The sequence below is a fragment of the Sparus aurata genome, chromosome 16 (assembly GCF_900880675.1).
Source record: "Sparus aurata chromosome 16, fSpaAur1.1, whole genome shotgun sequence".
NCBI classification, from domain to species: Eukaryota; Metazoa; Chordata; class Actinopteri; order Spariformes; family Sparidae; genus Sparus; species Sparus aurata.
Genome location: NC_044202.1, coordinates 27,116,802 through 27,131,040, shown reverse-complemented (window position 1 = coordinate 27,131,040; position 14,239 = coordinate 27,116,802). Strand labels below are relative to the sequence as shown.

Sequence of the window (14,239 nt, the reverse complement as noted above, 5' to 3'; positions counted from 1 at the left end):
GGAACATGCTGTGTTGCCAGCTGCAGCAGAGAGTGCTGTACAGAAGAAATACTGACTTATGTATACTTTAATGACAGCTAGTGCATTACAATGTCTTGCTGTAACAAAGTGCTAATGGTAATCACTGAATGAGTATGTTGGTATATTTTGGTGCAGTTGTGTCTTTCATTTCTGGCCAAATTAAACATCAAACTCAATTATTTTTGCTAACAATTTATTTTAGGATCATCAAAGCTAAATGATAAATTTATGTTAATTAAACTTTAGTTAATAGTTATTTCACTGTGAATAAACCATTTATTAAGCAATGTAGAGGTTTATAAACATCAGTTGCAAGTTTATGATAAATAATTGCTTAACTTGTAGAGCACATGCCTCCGCCAAGGCAAAACAGTCCCTTATACAATTGAGCTGAATCCAATATCAATATCATACCCACTATATCTGGATTTTTATTTCCTTTTGTAATTCCTCTCCTTTGTGTATGAAGTGGCCTTATACAGTGTTAAATTCAGTACTGTGCTGCTTGCCAGTGCTTTCATGGTTTTTGACAGCTCATGAGAGCCCCCATATTACAGACAGGGGACCCCCTGGGCCTCTCTGAACACATGGGAACTGAGTGTGAGCTGCCTAACAAGCGCTCCAATTGCCAGAGAAACTGGAGACCTCATGGAAACATGTTAGCATGTCTCTGAGAGCCAATGTATAGACTACACTTGAAGGAGCGACTGGGCCAAGTTGGCTGCCAAAGCTCGGACAACATGGAAGTGAAAACATGGCTTCAGACTAACTTTTTACACCTTACCTTTTCATTTAGGTGCACCAGCACATAATTTAGGTACCCCCATTAACACATTTAATTAAATTTCTTTTAAAATTATGTAAATGATCATAAGGAGGAATAAAGGTGCAGATAAATGTTTTTCTTCATTTGAACCAGAGCACACATGACACAAATTTGGGACCTCAATTGTTAAAAAAATAAAAACACAAAGTTCTTGTGTATAGAGTACTTGACGTAATCAAATAGGCCTAAATAAATCAACCTACATTATTATTTAAAAATATATATATATTGTTAAAGATACATACTATAGAGCTGGCTGAGTATAACTTTAATGGCCTAATGATTAGTTAGTGTATGGCCAGTCCCACACGGACGTGCACATGTACAAGACATACGTAAATCCTACTACACACTGACAAATCTATAGAAAATATGTTTATAGGCTAATATTAGTCCAAATGTAACTGTTTCAGCACCCAGTTAGTATAAGTTAAAAGTATTTTCTTGGATACATGTTTTTAGTGTGACCTGCTATATATAACTCGCACAGGTACAACCAATGAAAAATCATGTGTTTCACAGATTTTGGTGCATGTGCAACCAATATACTCATGTCCTGGTGTCCTGGACAAATATGCTGATTTCTTTTTTGTGGAGCCGTCTAATATGAGTGTTCAACAGGTTCAATAACTAAGCTCATGTTGAATCACCTGGTATTGTTTACCGCCCATCATCTCGTGCTCTTGCTCATTATATAAAATGTAATTTAAAATTGACATTAAAGTGCTCTTTGCTCTTAAATATGGCTAATTTGACCTTTCTACCCCAGTTGTTCCTGAAACTTGGACTTGAAAGTTTCTAACAATCTGCTAAATTACTATTGTCAGTGAAACCTTTTGGCAGTTTAGAAATCTTTAAGAGGGCTTGTAGCATAACAGCGGAGGAGCTGTAATATGTCATTTCATCTACTCTTTCAACAGGTGCCTCCACAAATGCAATAGTCTGCCAAAAAGTCTGGTTTTACTCAGGTGTTTGGGTCTTGAGAGAAACAATATATCCCTCAACAGATGGTTGCAACAAGAGGAACACCTTACAGAAATATACCTGATACACTGCTGGGGTTTTCTGTTGTCCTTTGCTGCAATCGGACTGTAAATCATATTTAATGTTACCAGACATGAGGAATGTACAAGTTAGTGTAAGTGTGTATTTGCTGTAATAGAATGAAGGGGTTGACCTTAAACTGTAGCAGCAGAGCATGTGAGTGGGATGTTTTCACCCAGAAGAAGAACATAAGCGGAAAAACATTCAGAATATACATATAAAGTCTTCAGTGCTATTCACATGTGTATGCATACAGACAAACACAACTCTATTTCTATTCTCTCAAAAGTATATTGTTTGCTCTATTCATTTATCACTAGCTCCGTTTGTTGGAGTCTGGTTTCTTATCATGATATTTTAATACAGGTCATCAACTGTGATTTCCTCCCAAAATGGTTTGATCAAGAAGTAAGCACACACAAATCATTTGATCCTTTCAGAAATGTAATTAAATGGGCACATTTTTAGGAATTGTATGGACTGATATGACTAGGACCCTTAAAACAAACCTCATGTTGTGATCATTTCATTTGTACCAAAACAAAAATTACAGTACTTTACTCCAGCTTGTGAAACTGCCAGAGTAAATGTTGTATTGGACTCAACATGTTTCTGAGTGTGTGGCAGCAGTTCACAGCTGAATGGCCTGAGAGAGGCAGTTAAGTTGTTAATCTCAGCGTCAGAAACTATCTGGCATTGCATCCCAAGCTTTTCAGCAGTAAAGTGGATCAGGCAGCCAGCTTGAAAACACAAACTGGGTAGTACAGTAAGTTCTATTGTTTTTGTCTTAGTTTAGCTCTTTAGTTTGAGTTCAATAGCTGGCACTCAGTTCTGTAGATCTGCAGCGGCCATTACAGGGACTAAAATCCAAACTGGCCAATTGCTGTTTTTGCAGCTCAGTCTTATGTCTAGGCTTGAAGTTCATAAGATAATAGAAAATATGATGATTTTATGTTGGGAACAGTCTGGTTTAGAAGAGAGTGTCTGGCTTGATCAACAGAAAAGTTATCATTTGCAGATATTGAAGCAACATTTTAGAAATAAAGTAATTTGGTGGCCTAACATATTGATTTAGAAATTGGCCATTGGTCATTTTTGGACAGCCAGGGCAATTCATGCAGGTCAAAGGGCTGTTTTGTCTCTGACACTGATTCTGATCATTTTTGGGTGAGACGTTCTTTCAACACAAATTGAATTCCAATCTCATAAATAATCTGTGGGTGGGGCATTTTCAAAATAACTTTTACAATATACTTAAATTTCTTTTCAGATGTACTGCCATGGAATGTTTGTTTCTTTTATTACTGTCAAACATAGATTCATTTCAGCTGAAGGCCTTGCCTTTCCACAAAATGTATAGAATATAAAGAGGCAATTTTTTAAATGTCCTCTTAATTTTTGATTCAGAGATTAATTTGCTAACATGTGTTTAGATTGAAAAAATTTCTTTAAACCATATCCTTCGAAAACAATTCAATTTTGCCTTAATGTGGGATACTGTAAGTTTCCAAATTTCACTGACGTGCAAACGGTAAGAAGAACAACAACGCTCCACCAGTACTCTAAGCTCAGGCTAAACAATACCAGATGTGAACGGGGAACATGGTCTCTGTTTTCTCATGTGCCTTAGTTGCTCGTGGCATCATGCTTCCTCTGATTGGCCCGGACAAATTGATCTCAGACAGAGCTATTTGAAAACCATTGTGGAGTGCATTACGTTCCTTAAGGCAGTTCTTTCTCTCTGTTTTTTCTCCTTCTCCTTGTGATAAAAGCTGGACCAAGTGAATAGTCTGAGATGTTGTGACCCAGTTACAAGTAGTGGGATGAAGATGTTGGCATGTGTAAAAAAAGGGTTAGTCATCTGTAGAGCATGGATGATTTCTGTAAATTTCACAGCTGTCCACAAAAATTGATTTTGGTATTTCATTTTTAACTGATGGTTTCTCTAGTGGAAAGGTCAATTTCATGAAATACACCAATTTATTTTGATACCTTGTCATGATGTCACTAATGACAATAGACAAGTAAGATATGTATGTACTCCTCATGTCACCAACACATTGAGGAGAATAAAAGTTCTGAGTCAAGTTTGAGCCCTTTTGCAGTTCAAAGCTCACATACACTAACATGCTCACGTGTCCAGCCCACCTTTGCTCCACGAAACTGTGGGTTTTTTGATATGCACTATTTACTTACCCTTTAAGCAACAAATATATAACTTTTTTACTATGACATAACAGCTTCAAAATGATTGTGATGGTACAGCCATAACTTGTTTCTGCAATATGTCACTTCACTGACAGGGTAGCATCACAGTGTTGTTATGGCATAGTGAGTTTTGCCTGTAGTTAGCACCTTCATTACATCTGACACATTTTTCAAATGTAGAACTTGTATTTACAATTGTGGTGTTGGACTCAAAATTGTGAGGGGGCATTGCAAAATCACACAAAATGACAATTTCTACATGATGTTGCTTTAAACCAGCTGTAAATTGCAGTCAATTTTTAAAGTGACTCAATCTGTCTTTGTGTTCATGCACAGGAGCAAGAGGACCCCAACAAGCTGGCCACCAGCTGGCCTGACTACTACATTGACCGCATCAACTCCATGGCTGCTGTAAGTCAAACACATTTCACACAAACACACTGTCTATTTCCCCTCTGAAATCCCCAAATGTATTAAACTTCCTTGACAATTTTAATTTTACTATAACAATGTTATTCACTTACCCGAGGTCACTGTTTTCTTAGTCATATTTTCTCAGATTCTCTTGGCTTGCTTTTATCGCCTCCTTGCTCTCTGCTTGTTATATTTGCATGAACACATTCTTTTGCCGTGACCCCAGCATTCACACATGCTGTGATGACAAACAGACCATTTAGACACTCAGCAGTTCGGTCAGTGGGAATGACTGTCAAAGACAGAGAGCAAAGCCGGGATGACAGTATTCATTATTTCTAGCCAATATGAATGCCAATAAAAACAGCATGATGCCATCACAAAAACTGCCTTCTACCATGATCTCAGTATCATTTTAAACATTACTGCCGTTTTGTGAGTTGTAATATATTGAATTGTACATTCAGTGTTGACCAGTATGTGCTGATGACATCTGAACCTGATTCCTTTACATGGATGACAAGATGGCTCCAAAATGTTTTTAGATCATAAAACATGACATTTTAAGGCTGTTTAAGGATGACATATAAGCCTGAAATTTAGAGGCTAGCAAGTCATTTGTGGAGACAGTCTTCCAGCAAGAGCCTCTCCTGTAAGTAATGGACTTTTCAGCATTCCACTTTTTTTGTTGTTCAAATTTTTTTTCCAACATTTAGTACATTTTCTTTCTTTCAAATCTTTCCAGGCCATGGATCAGATAAACTGTTCAACAATAACTCACACAGACCACTGTAAACATGGAGCCAAACATAATGGCATTTAATATGTTTATTTCCGTTTTGTTTGTTTTCTGGCATATACGCCTGTAGCAACAACCCATGTTGAAGGTTGCTGTTTTTACAGCTGTGATTGTTTATCGGCTCCACTCAAGAGACAAGAATGAGAATGAGCCACTTCTGAGTGGTGCACAAGTACCTGAGCTTGAGGGTGAAGTCTGGAGAAACAATTTTACTGACTTTGTCTTAAAGGCTCAAACAGCATCCAAACAGATAAACAACGTATTTTGAATATGGTCAAAAAAAGTACTGATTTCTGAGTTAAGATAAGTCTTTATTGTATGAAAGTATGAAAAGTGATGTGACATCATAAGAAACCCTTGTTTCATCTGGGTCCATCTGTTATCTGTCTCACCTTGCTGATGAAATCATGTGAGTTTTTGATGTGGTGTTGAGTGTTACCGACCAGAGGAGCTATGATACTGGCTAGGTGCTTAGATATGTTATAATTAACTGAGTTAATGCTGCTGCTGATGGGTATGAGTAGTGCTCCTTCCTTGTTTATCTTGGGGAGTCCATAGATGTACAGGATGGCTTCACCCTGGTACAGTCTGTAATTTAATGGTCTGTTCGGAAAATTCTATAACTGTCTTTGTGTAGCCTTTGGTAGCATCTCGCCTCAGAGTCTCATAGATGTTTGTATCACTAAGCAAATCAGTGACTTTGGCAGGATGGTGATGTTCCACTCTCTTCTGAGTGTTGCCAGGGCCATCCTTTCCTCAGTAGTGAGGTTAGAGGGGGTTCTTTTGCATTAGCAAGAGCGGCTGATACTTTCACTGTAGCTTTTCTGCCTCTGTGTCTGCCAGTTTGTTGTTTCTGATGGCTGACTCTGTTGCTCTTATGAGATCTACTACTGGTATCTGTTATGGAGCCGCTGCAAAATTCAGTCCTTTGGACATCCTGGTTGGGTGAGCTCTCTCACCCACTTCATTCTAAAAAAGCACATTATTAATTTGAACAGTCAGGAAAGTCACTTAAAGCCATTTCAAAACAGTTACAGGAAAATAAATGGAATAATGAAGAGGGAGAGGGAGGTGAAGATGGCCAAGGGGAATTTAACCAAATGTTATAATTTCTGTATGTATACTTTTGACCCAGCAGAATTGTCCAATTTTCATGAATTCATAAATTCATTTTTGAACCAAACTTCAGCAATGTTTTTTTGTGACAAAGTTGAATTCCAAGGATTTCTACAAGTGTATGTAAACCTATCACAATTTTTGAGATAATTTGACTGACACATGCTTTAAAATCAGTTTTATAAATGAGGCATTCCTTTACTGTACACTAGCTATTGACTGGTAGAAGATCTGCAGGAGGCTCTTGCGCACACTGTAAGATCTTGGTCTCCTCAGGGACATGGGTCCGTTCTGTCCCTCCATTAAGAGGTGTTGTGTGTTCAGTGTCATTTTTTATAGATCTGGACCCCATGGTACTTATTGAGCCATCTCCACTTCCTCTCCCTAAATAACCAGATAACTGGGACAGGGGGCTCATGATGCTCTTGTAGTCCACCACAGCTCTTTGGTCTTGTTGCTTCATGTCATTACATTTGCATCAGTCTTCTATTCTACTCCTTATTGTGTTTGCTGATGCATCCTACAGTGGAGCATAACAACCTGAGTCTGTAAATCATTTCAAAATAGTCTACACCATCTAGAGTCTTCAAAATCTCTTTCCCTTCTCTCAAAAAAACAAGTTAAAAAATGTGTCAGTGTAATTAGATATTTTCACTTTCTTATTTATTGTAGATAGTGTCATCAATTGGAAACAAATGCATTCACATTGCAAGCGAATTAAATTAAATTAGAACAGTGGCAGAATTAGCTTGGCATGTAAAGGAATATTGCAAATGTATGACTCTATAAAAGATGAAATAAATGAATGCGAAAAATATTTCTGCTGTCTGCATTTTTGCACAAGTAGCCTCTTGTTCAAGCTCCACTATGGCAAAGTCTTTCTGAATCACCATATCTTCACCAATTTCCTCCCCTATCTGAATCATTTTTAACTCCAACTTTCAGTCTTTCATTTTCTCCACCAGCATGCCTAGACAACCTCTTGACGAGCAAATTTTAAAACTTGTACATGACTTCATGTCTTGGCTCCCAGGCAGGCTCACCAGGGACAGCCCTTCCACAGTAGCTAAGTTATTGGATGAGCTCATTTTAATGTTGCTGCCCAGATAGATTATTGTACAACCAGCATCTTGATGTTCATTCATAAAACCTTGTCAGAGCTCTGAGGTAATTCTTTGGTTCACAGTGAGAATTCAGACGTCTTTCTGACTCTGACAAGCGTTTCTGCAGCCTTACTGTGTCCAAGCTAGTGTGTTTAGCTTCATAACTTAATCATGGATATGGTCTTCTATAGATAGAAGGAGAAGACAATCAAACACTGAGGCAAGCTAAAGGTCTTCTAAAATGCCAGGGATGTAAAGAAACATGCAATACTAAGCAATTACATTTTTTTCAAATTCTCAACCACAAAAAAGTTTTAAAACACAACATTTTCTAATGCTGATTTGAATCCCTATTAAATGTTGTATTGTTGCTGTAAAGACACTAATTTAATGAAGCCTTTACAAGTACATTTATTACAATACATTATGCATTTCAATTATTAAATCTGCAGCAAATCTTTTCAGCTGTTCATTAGCTTGGCATAGCTCTATGCAATAGAGAATTATCACCTGAATCTGCAGCTTCTCTTAGCCTGGCTGAGCTTCATATAACCAATCACAATCTCTCTTACTAATCTCTGGGTAGAAAAAACCCTGTGCCATGTAGCTTACATGATTCTTTGTGATGTTATTTTAAGTAAAGGTTAAGGTAATGATTCAGGACGGAAATTGATCACAGAAATAAAGAAGTTTGCACATTTCACATATCAATGCAATGCTAATCAACTACCAGAGGCCTACTTGGAAATGATGATACGGTCTATAGTGAGTTTCAGTTCATAGTTTAGCTGTCAACTGACAATTTCTTGACTCACCAAACTCCTAGCTTAACTTTAGTCTGTAGCAGCTAACTGTGTTCAGCATAAATGCTGTAAAAACTCATTGTGCATTACCTGTCCACCAAACAAAAGGCAGACACAGTAAAAGATGAACATAGTAGAGCATGTAGCAGCTAAACAGCCAGACATTTCCCTCCATAATCGAAAGGGAGCTAAAACAACCTAAAACGAGAGTGAATACTTGTCGACGTTCAGAAACCTGAATCCAAATGAATGATGATGTTGATCAGTAACTGTTGGATGTGTAAATAAGCAATTGTTTGTTTCAGCAGTGGATTAAGCTAGTCACAACTTACTCTGAGTTCATTCATATATTATTAATGTATTTATAGTCTATATCTGTCTTATCTTCTGTAAGTTTTCTATGACAACTTAAAAGTGACAATAAAATGTTTTGTTCATAAACACTCGCTGCCCAAAAATGTTAACACAGCTTTAAACTTTCTATTATTTATTTTTGTGTGCTTTTGTTTAACTTTAGCAAATAAAGTTTTTGTACTTGATTTAATTTTCAGTTCAAAAACTGCTTTGAATTGGAAAACTCGTTGGAAAACACACTCTAAACACATTGTCCCTGTAAAACTTGACAAAAGGCTATTGTTTTCTGAGGTAAATACTCACATTGTAATGTGCTTCATTAGTGGAAGGTAGCATTTCAGTGGTTTATATGCAGTCATATCAATTCAACTGATTTGCACACATAATAAAATGCAAAATGCATTGGATGCAAAAAGGTTGTTGTAATATAACACTATTGTAAGACAATGTCACAATGAAATGCCAATAAATTGGTTTGAAAGTTGTTTTTTCCAATTACCGCTTTCCACTGTAGTCAGTTTTAGTTTTTAGTCCGTAGGAACAATTGGATAATAGTTAGGTTTCAGCTAACATTTTGTCAGCTAAATTAGGCTCTGTGCCTCTAAAAATAATGCTGGTTGCTTTCATTTATGTTGACCAAATACTTTTTCACTTGGTGTATCCGTGACCCATGTGGTCCAAATTATGGTTTTGATGAGCTGCATTCATCCCTCACTCAGTTAATGATGTACTGACGACTAGCTTGGAGGCATAATTCTGGCTCTGGGGGGCACTTCTCATAATAAGGATTTAGGGGAGGACCTTCTGCTGGTTTACCAACTGGCTATAATAGTATCCTTATGTGAATGTTGGCCACAGGTTCGAAGGAGCTTACAAATAGCAGATGTAGGAAGGAGTCTTTTGGCTAGACTCATTGACACGGTGAACTGGCTCGCAGCACGTCCAAATCATTCACTCTCCCCAACACTTGTTGTGTCCAACTTCCCATTGACTATGAACATATTCGTTTTGGGAAACAGGAGCCAGAGCCTTTTCTTCCTGGCACACAGTCCATGAACCATCTGGACTTGAGGCTAAGTCTTCATGATGGATGTTTTGACTGCACTGTTTCTAGATTAAACACACTCACACACTGTACAGAACAGAGCTGTTGTTAAGTAGTCAAACATGGGGTCTGACTTCAGCTAGCCGTGTAGGTGCTGTTGGTCCAAAAAATGTTCTTGCCAGGAATATTTACATCTAACCTTGACCTCTATGTATTTTCTAAAGGTTTACAGATTAGAAAAGAGGATGACATTCAATCTGCTTAAACAGTGGTGTCTGAAACATTAGCCTGTTAATGAGGCCATTATTATCTGTGATGATAACTGAAATTAACACATTGATGTGTAAAGGAGAGGAAATACGTACTGTTGCTGTTTAATTGCTGCCAATTATGATTAACATTCTCATGTTAAACCAGTAGAAACAATGAAAATATTTTATATAATGGTAGCATGTTGCATAAAATTGCAGCGTTGTTTGCCACCAGGTAGCTTTCCAAATGGCATGGTATGAAGCCAAATTCAGTCATTTTAATCAGTTGTCTCCACACTGAACTCCATTTTCATTTAATTTCTCACCATTCCTACAGATGCAGACCCTATTTGCCTTTGATGAGGAGGAAATGGAAATGAGGAACAAGGTGGTAGAAGATCTGAAGACAGCACTTCGGACTCAGCCAATGAGGTAAGCAAATCTCTCCGCCCAACTAAACTGAGAGCTTTTCCTCTGCTGCAGACAGTACACAGCTCCGCATTGCTCGATTCTTCTTTGAATTGTGCATTCCTGCTATTTGATTTAATGACATTGAGTACAGTTCATGTAATATGAAACACAAAATATTTACTTTTCATTTCTGCCTGTTATCATGTCAGGACTGCAGTATAAGAAAAGAAGCCTGTTTAATAACTTTGAATTGAAATAGGCCCAAGCTTTGTTATTTAATGATGTACATTTCTATTTCTCCCCGCACATGGTCATCAGCAGCTGTCAGGCCTCACTCATCACCACAGAGTAACATTCAAAGGCGCAAGACAGCCAACTATTATAGATTGCCTCCCTCTCCCCCATCAGCAGCTCCTTTTAAAGATGTCATTCAGCCTATGCCAGTTGTGTGACACAATGGTCTGGATCAGAAAGTATGTGTTGAGTTTTCTCAAGGGGAGCTATGAAGTGACAGACATAGTGTGCAGAGTGACAAAAACCAAGAACAACGTCACTGTCTGGGTCACGTCTGGGTTGTGAGTGTGTATGTAGGCCAAGTGTGTGTGTGTGTGTGTGTGTGTGTGCGCATGGTTGTGCATCCATGTATGCACTTTCACTCACTTAACCATCTGATGTTGACACTTTCAAAGTAAACCATAAATTTGATAAACACTTGAATGAAAATGGTCCCGGTTAACTCTTTATAATCAATAGATTAAGCATTACGGATGAATGAATACCCTCATTTAACTATTCTAGGAGTATCATGATTCTCAAAGTCCACAATTTAATTGATTGATTTTGATTAGATTTGACCTTCAATAATAATAAAAAAAGAATAGAAAATAGCACTGATGGCTATGCTATTTTGAGACTTGTGTCTTCAGTTTGTTACAAGGTTTGTTTTCTTTAAATATATCCCCAGCTGGCTATGTCGTCTTTGAAATGCATTCCTTTTTTCTATGGTGGCACACGCGTCTTTGGTTTTAATTATCAAAATTCATAGATTTTGTATTTAAAAATCAAAATAGTGACCACCTTAATTCTCATCCATTCCAGATTGGAACTACAAATGTAGCCGGTGAGCCCAATGTAAGCACACTATGAAGAAAATGATTATTTCAGCCTGTACAGCATCAGAGACATGATTGGGAGAGAAAATTCCAATTAGTGGGATAAGGTCTTGGAACTACATTTCATGACACATTGCCACAATATTCCTTTATTAATCCTGTTGAGTGCTGAAACATCTGTTAGAAACTACACTGAAACATAGTACAGAAGCAGTTTGAGTGTGGGATTACTTTTTTTACTTGAGATGATGGGGTCAAGCACCATTGCATATTTTAAGATAACTATGGACCATCAGAAAAATAAAATAAAAATGGAGGACCATTTCTAGGACTTAAATGAGGCAGAGTTATAGATACTTCCTTTTAAAGGAGCAATGTAGCAATTTCTTGTACAATGAAGTTTGTACAGTTCAAACTGTAAATATAGTTCATTATTAAAGATGATTTTGATACTATGGGAAATGGAGAATAACCCAAACACAGTATCCGATACTTCAGGTCAATGCTGATATGGCTTTTTTCTGGTTTTTGCCACTCTGCTTCTCTCACACTCATTAACTCCATGTATTATATTCAACTGCATTTGTTTTGCCTCATCAAGAGTCACTGTGTTGCACCTGCAGCCATGCTGTTCTCAGAGTGAGTTATTGCTCATTAGCACACAGATGTGTTTAAGCATTGGTGTGGTGATGTGGGTAGCAGGTGTATCCCACAGAATATCGGTGTTGGGCATATGGGCAGTATGTTAATGTCTTTCCAGGTCTCGCCTTTGGGATAAATGGGCGACTCAAACAAAAACAATGACTTTGTGCTTGACAGTTTAGATGTCTGTGGGAACTGTGTGGTTTGATGTGGAAAGTTTCACCTTAACACCCCTTTATTTGTCACCTCTGTGTCGTTGTTCGCGGGGTTATGCAGTATCCCTCAATGGCAGCATTTTATAAGACGATAATGGTGATGTCTATCTGTATTCTTCTTTGATTCATGCCTATCTTTGGATGAAAGCCTGAAAAATCCCCCCTTCTTCCTTCCATTGGTATTTCATAGAGGCAGCTGGGCCCGGTTGTGAAGAGGTGCCCTTGTGCTCTCAGCTGCCCGCTCTCTCGGGCCACAGGACCCAAACACATGGTAGGCGTGCAGGGTGCCAAGCAGAGCGCACAAAAGCAGCACTTGTCAGCAAGCCACCCACTGTTGCCAATGAAATGACAAGATGACATCTTCAGGTCACATATTCTGTTGCTTGTAACTGTATATGGGATGTGAAAAATGAATTTAAAGGTGTTTTTTCCTTGCTTCTGCTACCAGTTACATTCATTAAGTTGCAATGGTCATCAGACTCAATTCTTAGTGCAACTACCATGATTGGCCTCAAGTTACCCCTCATAAAATGACCCTAACCTGTTCTACAAGTTACAAGTCTACAAGTTAGGTTAAGATGCTATATATGGTGGTGAGAGGGATATCAGAATCTGCAACAGGAGATAAATGGGGACTGGTGCATCCCCAGGTAAAAAAATAATAATCAGTGTTTCTCAAGAAAAAAACGAAGGTAAAAGCTGCTTTTTTTTTAGCTTTTGTCTCACAACTCTGCCATTTTGGTTCATCCTCACCTCTCACAAAACATCGGTTATTGCCGCAGCAGGCATCTGTTTTAGCGGAAAAGCACTCTAAGCCCCTCACCTGATTAGAATAGAAATTCATGTGAAAACATTGGGTCAGAATACATTTTTGGCATGTGCATTTTTGTTCTCCTTGTGTCACATTTTCAGTGTAGCTGCTATTAAGTGTAGGAGACAACTTCGCCCTTTCCACTAGTACAACTTTAATGGTAAACATCCGATTTTAGTGTCAGTCCCACAATTGAAGTGGTTTTCACGGCGGTTCAATTGCTGTATCATTTGATATTATAGACCAGAGTGTACTACAGATAATGGATTTTGTAACTGACCATAGTCACAGACATTTTTCTTTAACTGTGTAGTTAAATGGTTTGAATGATGAGTCTGGTGAATACCAGCTGTATTATCTCCAATATTATCTGTGCATTTGAAGTAGTCAATCATGTGCATGAATGTAAAAATAGAAAGTATTAAATTTCACAGTACATTTCTTTTAAGGCCATTGTCTCACTTTAGTAATACTCTAATGCACCAAACTTTACAGTTTTATTCCTTGCTATGTATATTTGTAAGGATTTTACAGGTTTGCCCATATATCATTCATAGCTTGATTTGTGTTACAGCGTATTGGCGAAGATAGATTGTTAGATATTTTCTGATTTATAAATAATTATGATAAGTGAGAGAAATTCTAGAAAATGTCAAAAGGCGTTGTGGGTCGTCTAGGAAATGTTATTTTACATCTTAAACATTACCTGAAAACAGTGAGAGGAGACAGCAGGTAGGTAGGTTTCTTGCTGTGAGGGATGCACTTCATTAGCTGTTTACCAGAAATTGTTTTAATAGTTATAATCATTAAGGAAGTTTAATGGCCCAGATGTCTTATTACAAATACAAATAAAATTGACCAATTAGAAACAGCTGTAAAAATGAGACATTTGGAAAATTGGCTGAATTTCCATCCTTATGTACAGCTCATCTCATTTTCTGTACCGTAAATATGGCTTTGTTTACCAGTAGATCAGATGGAGTTTGGACGGGTTGAGTGTTTACTCGCATAAAGCTGAATCTCAACTCAAGAAGGCATGTTGGGGCCAATATGCAAACATAAGC

The 14,239-nt window shown here is 37.7% G+C and overlaps 1 protein-coding gene across 7 annotated transcripts in view; it reads left to right on the top strand.

Moving 5' to 3' along the window:
• Positions 1 to 14,239, top strand: part of daam2 (dishevelled associated activator of morphogenesis 2) — a 136,980-nt gene that overhangs the window by 81,980 nt on the left and 40,761 nt on the right. For all 7 annotated transcript variants that reach the window (XM_030443354.1, XM_030443355.1, XM_030443359.1 and 4 more), the window contains 2 exons: positions 4,436 to 4,510; positions 10,322 to 10,416. In XM_030443354.1, the coding sequence (XP_030299214.1) occupies positions 4,436 to 4,510; positions 10,322 to 10,416 (170 nt within the window). The remainder of the gene's footprint in view (positions 1 to 4,435; positions 4,511 to 10,321; positions 10,417 to 14,239) is intronic.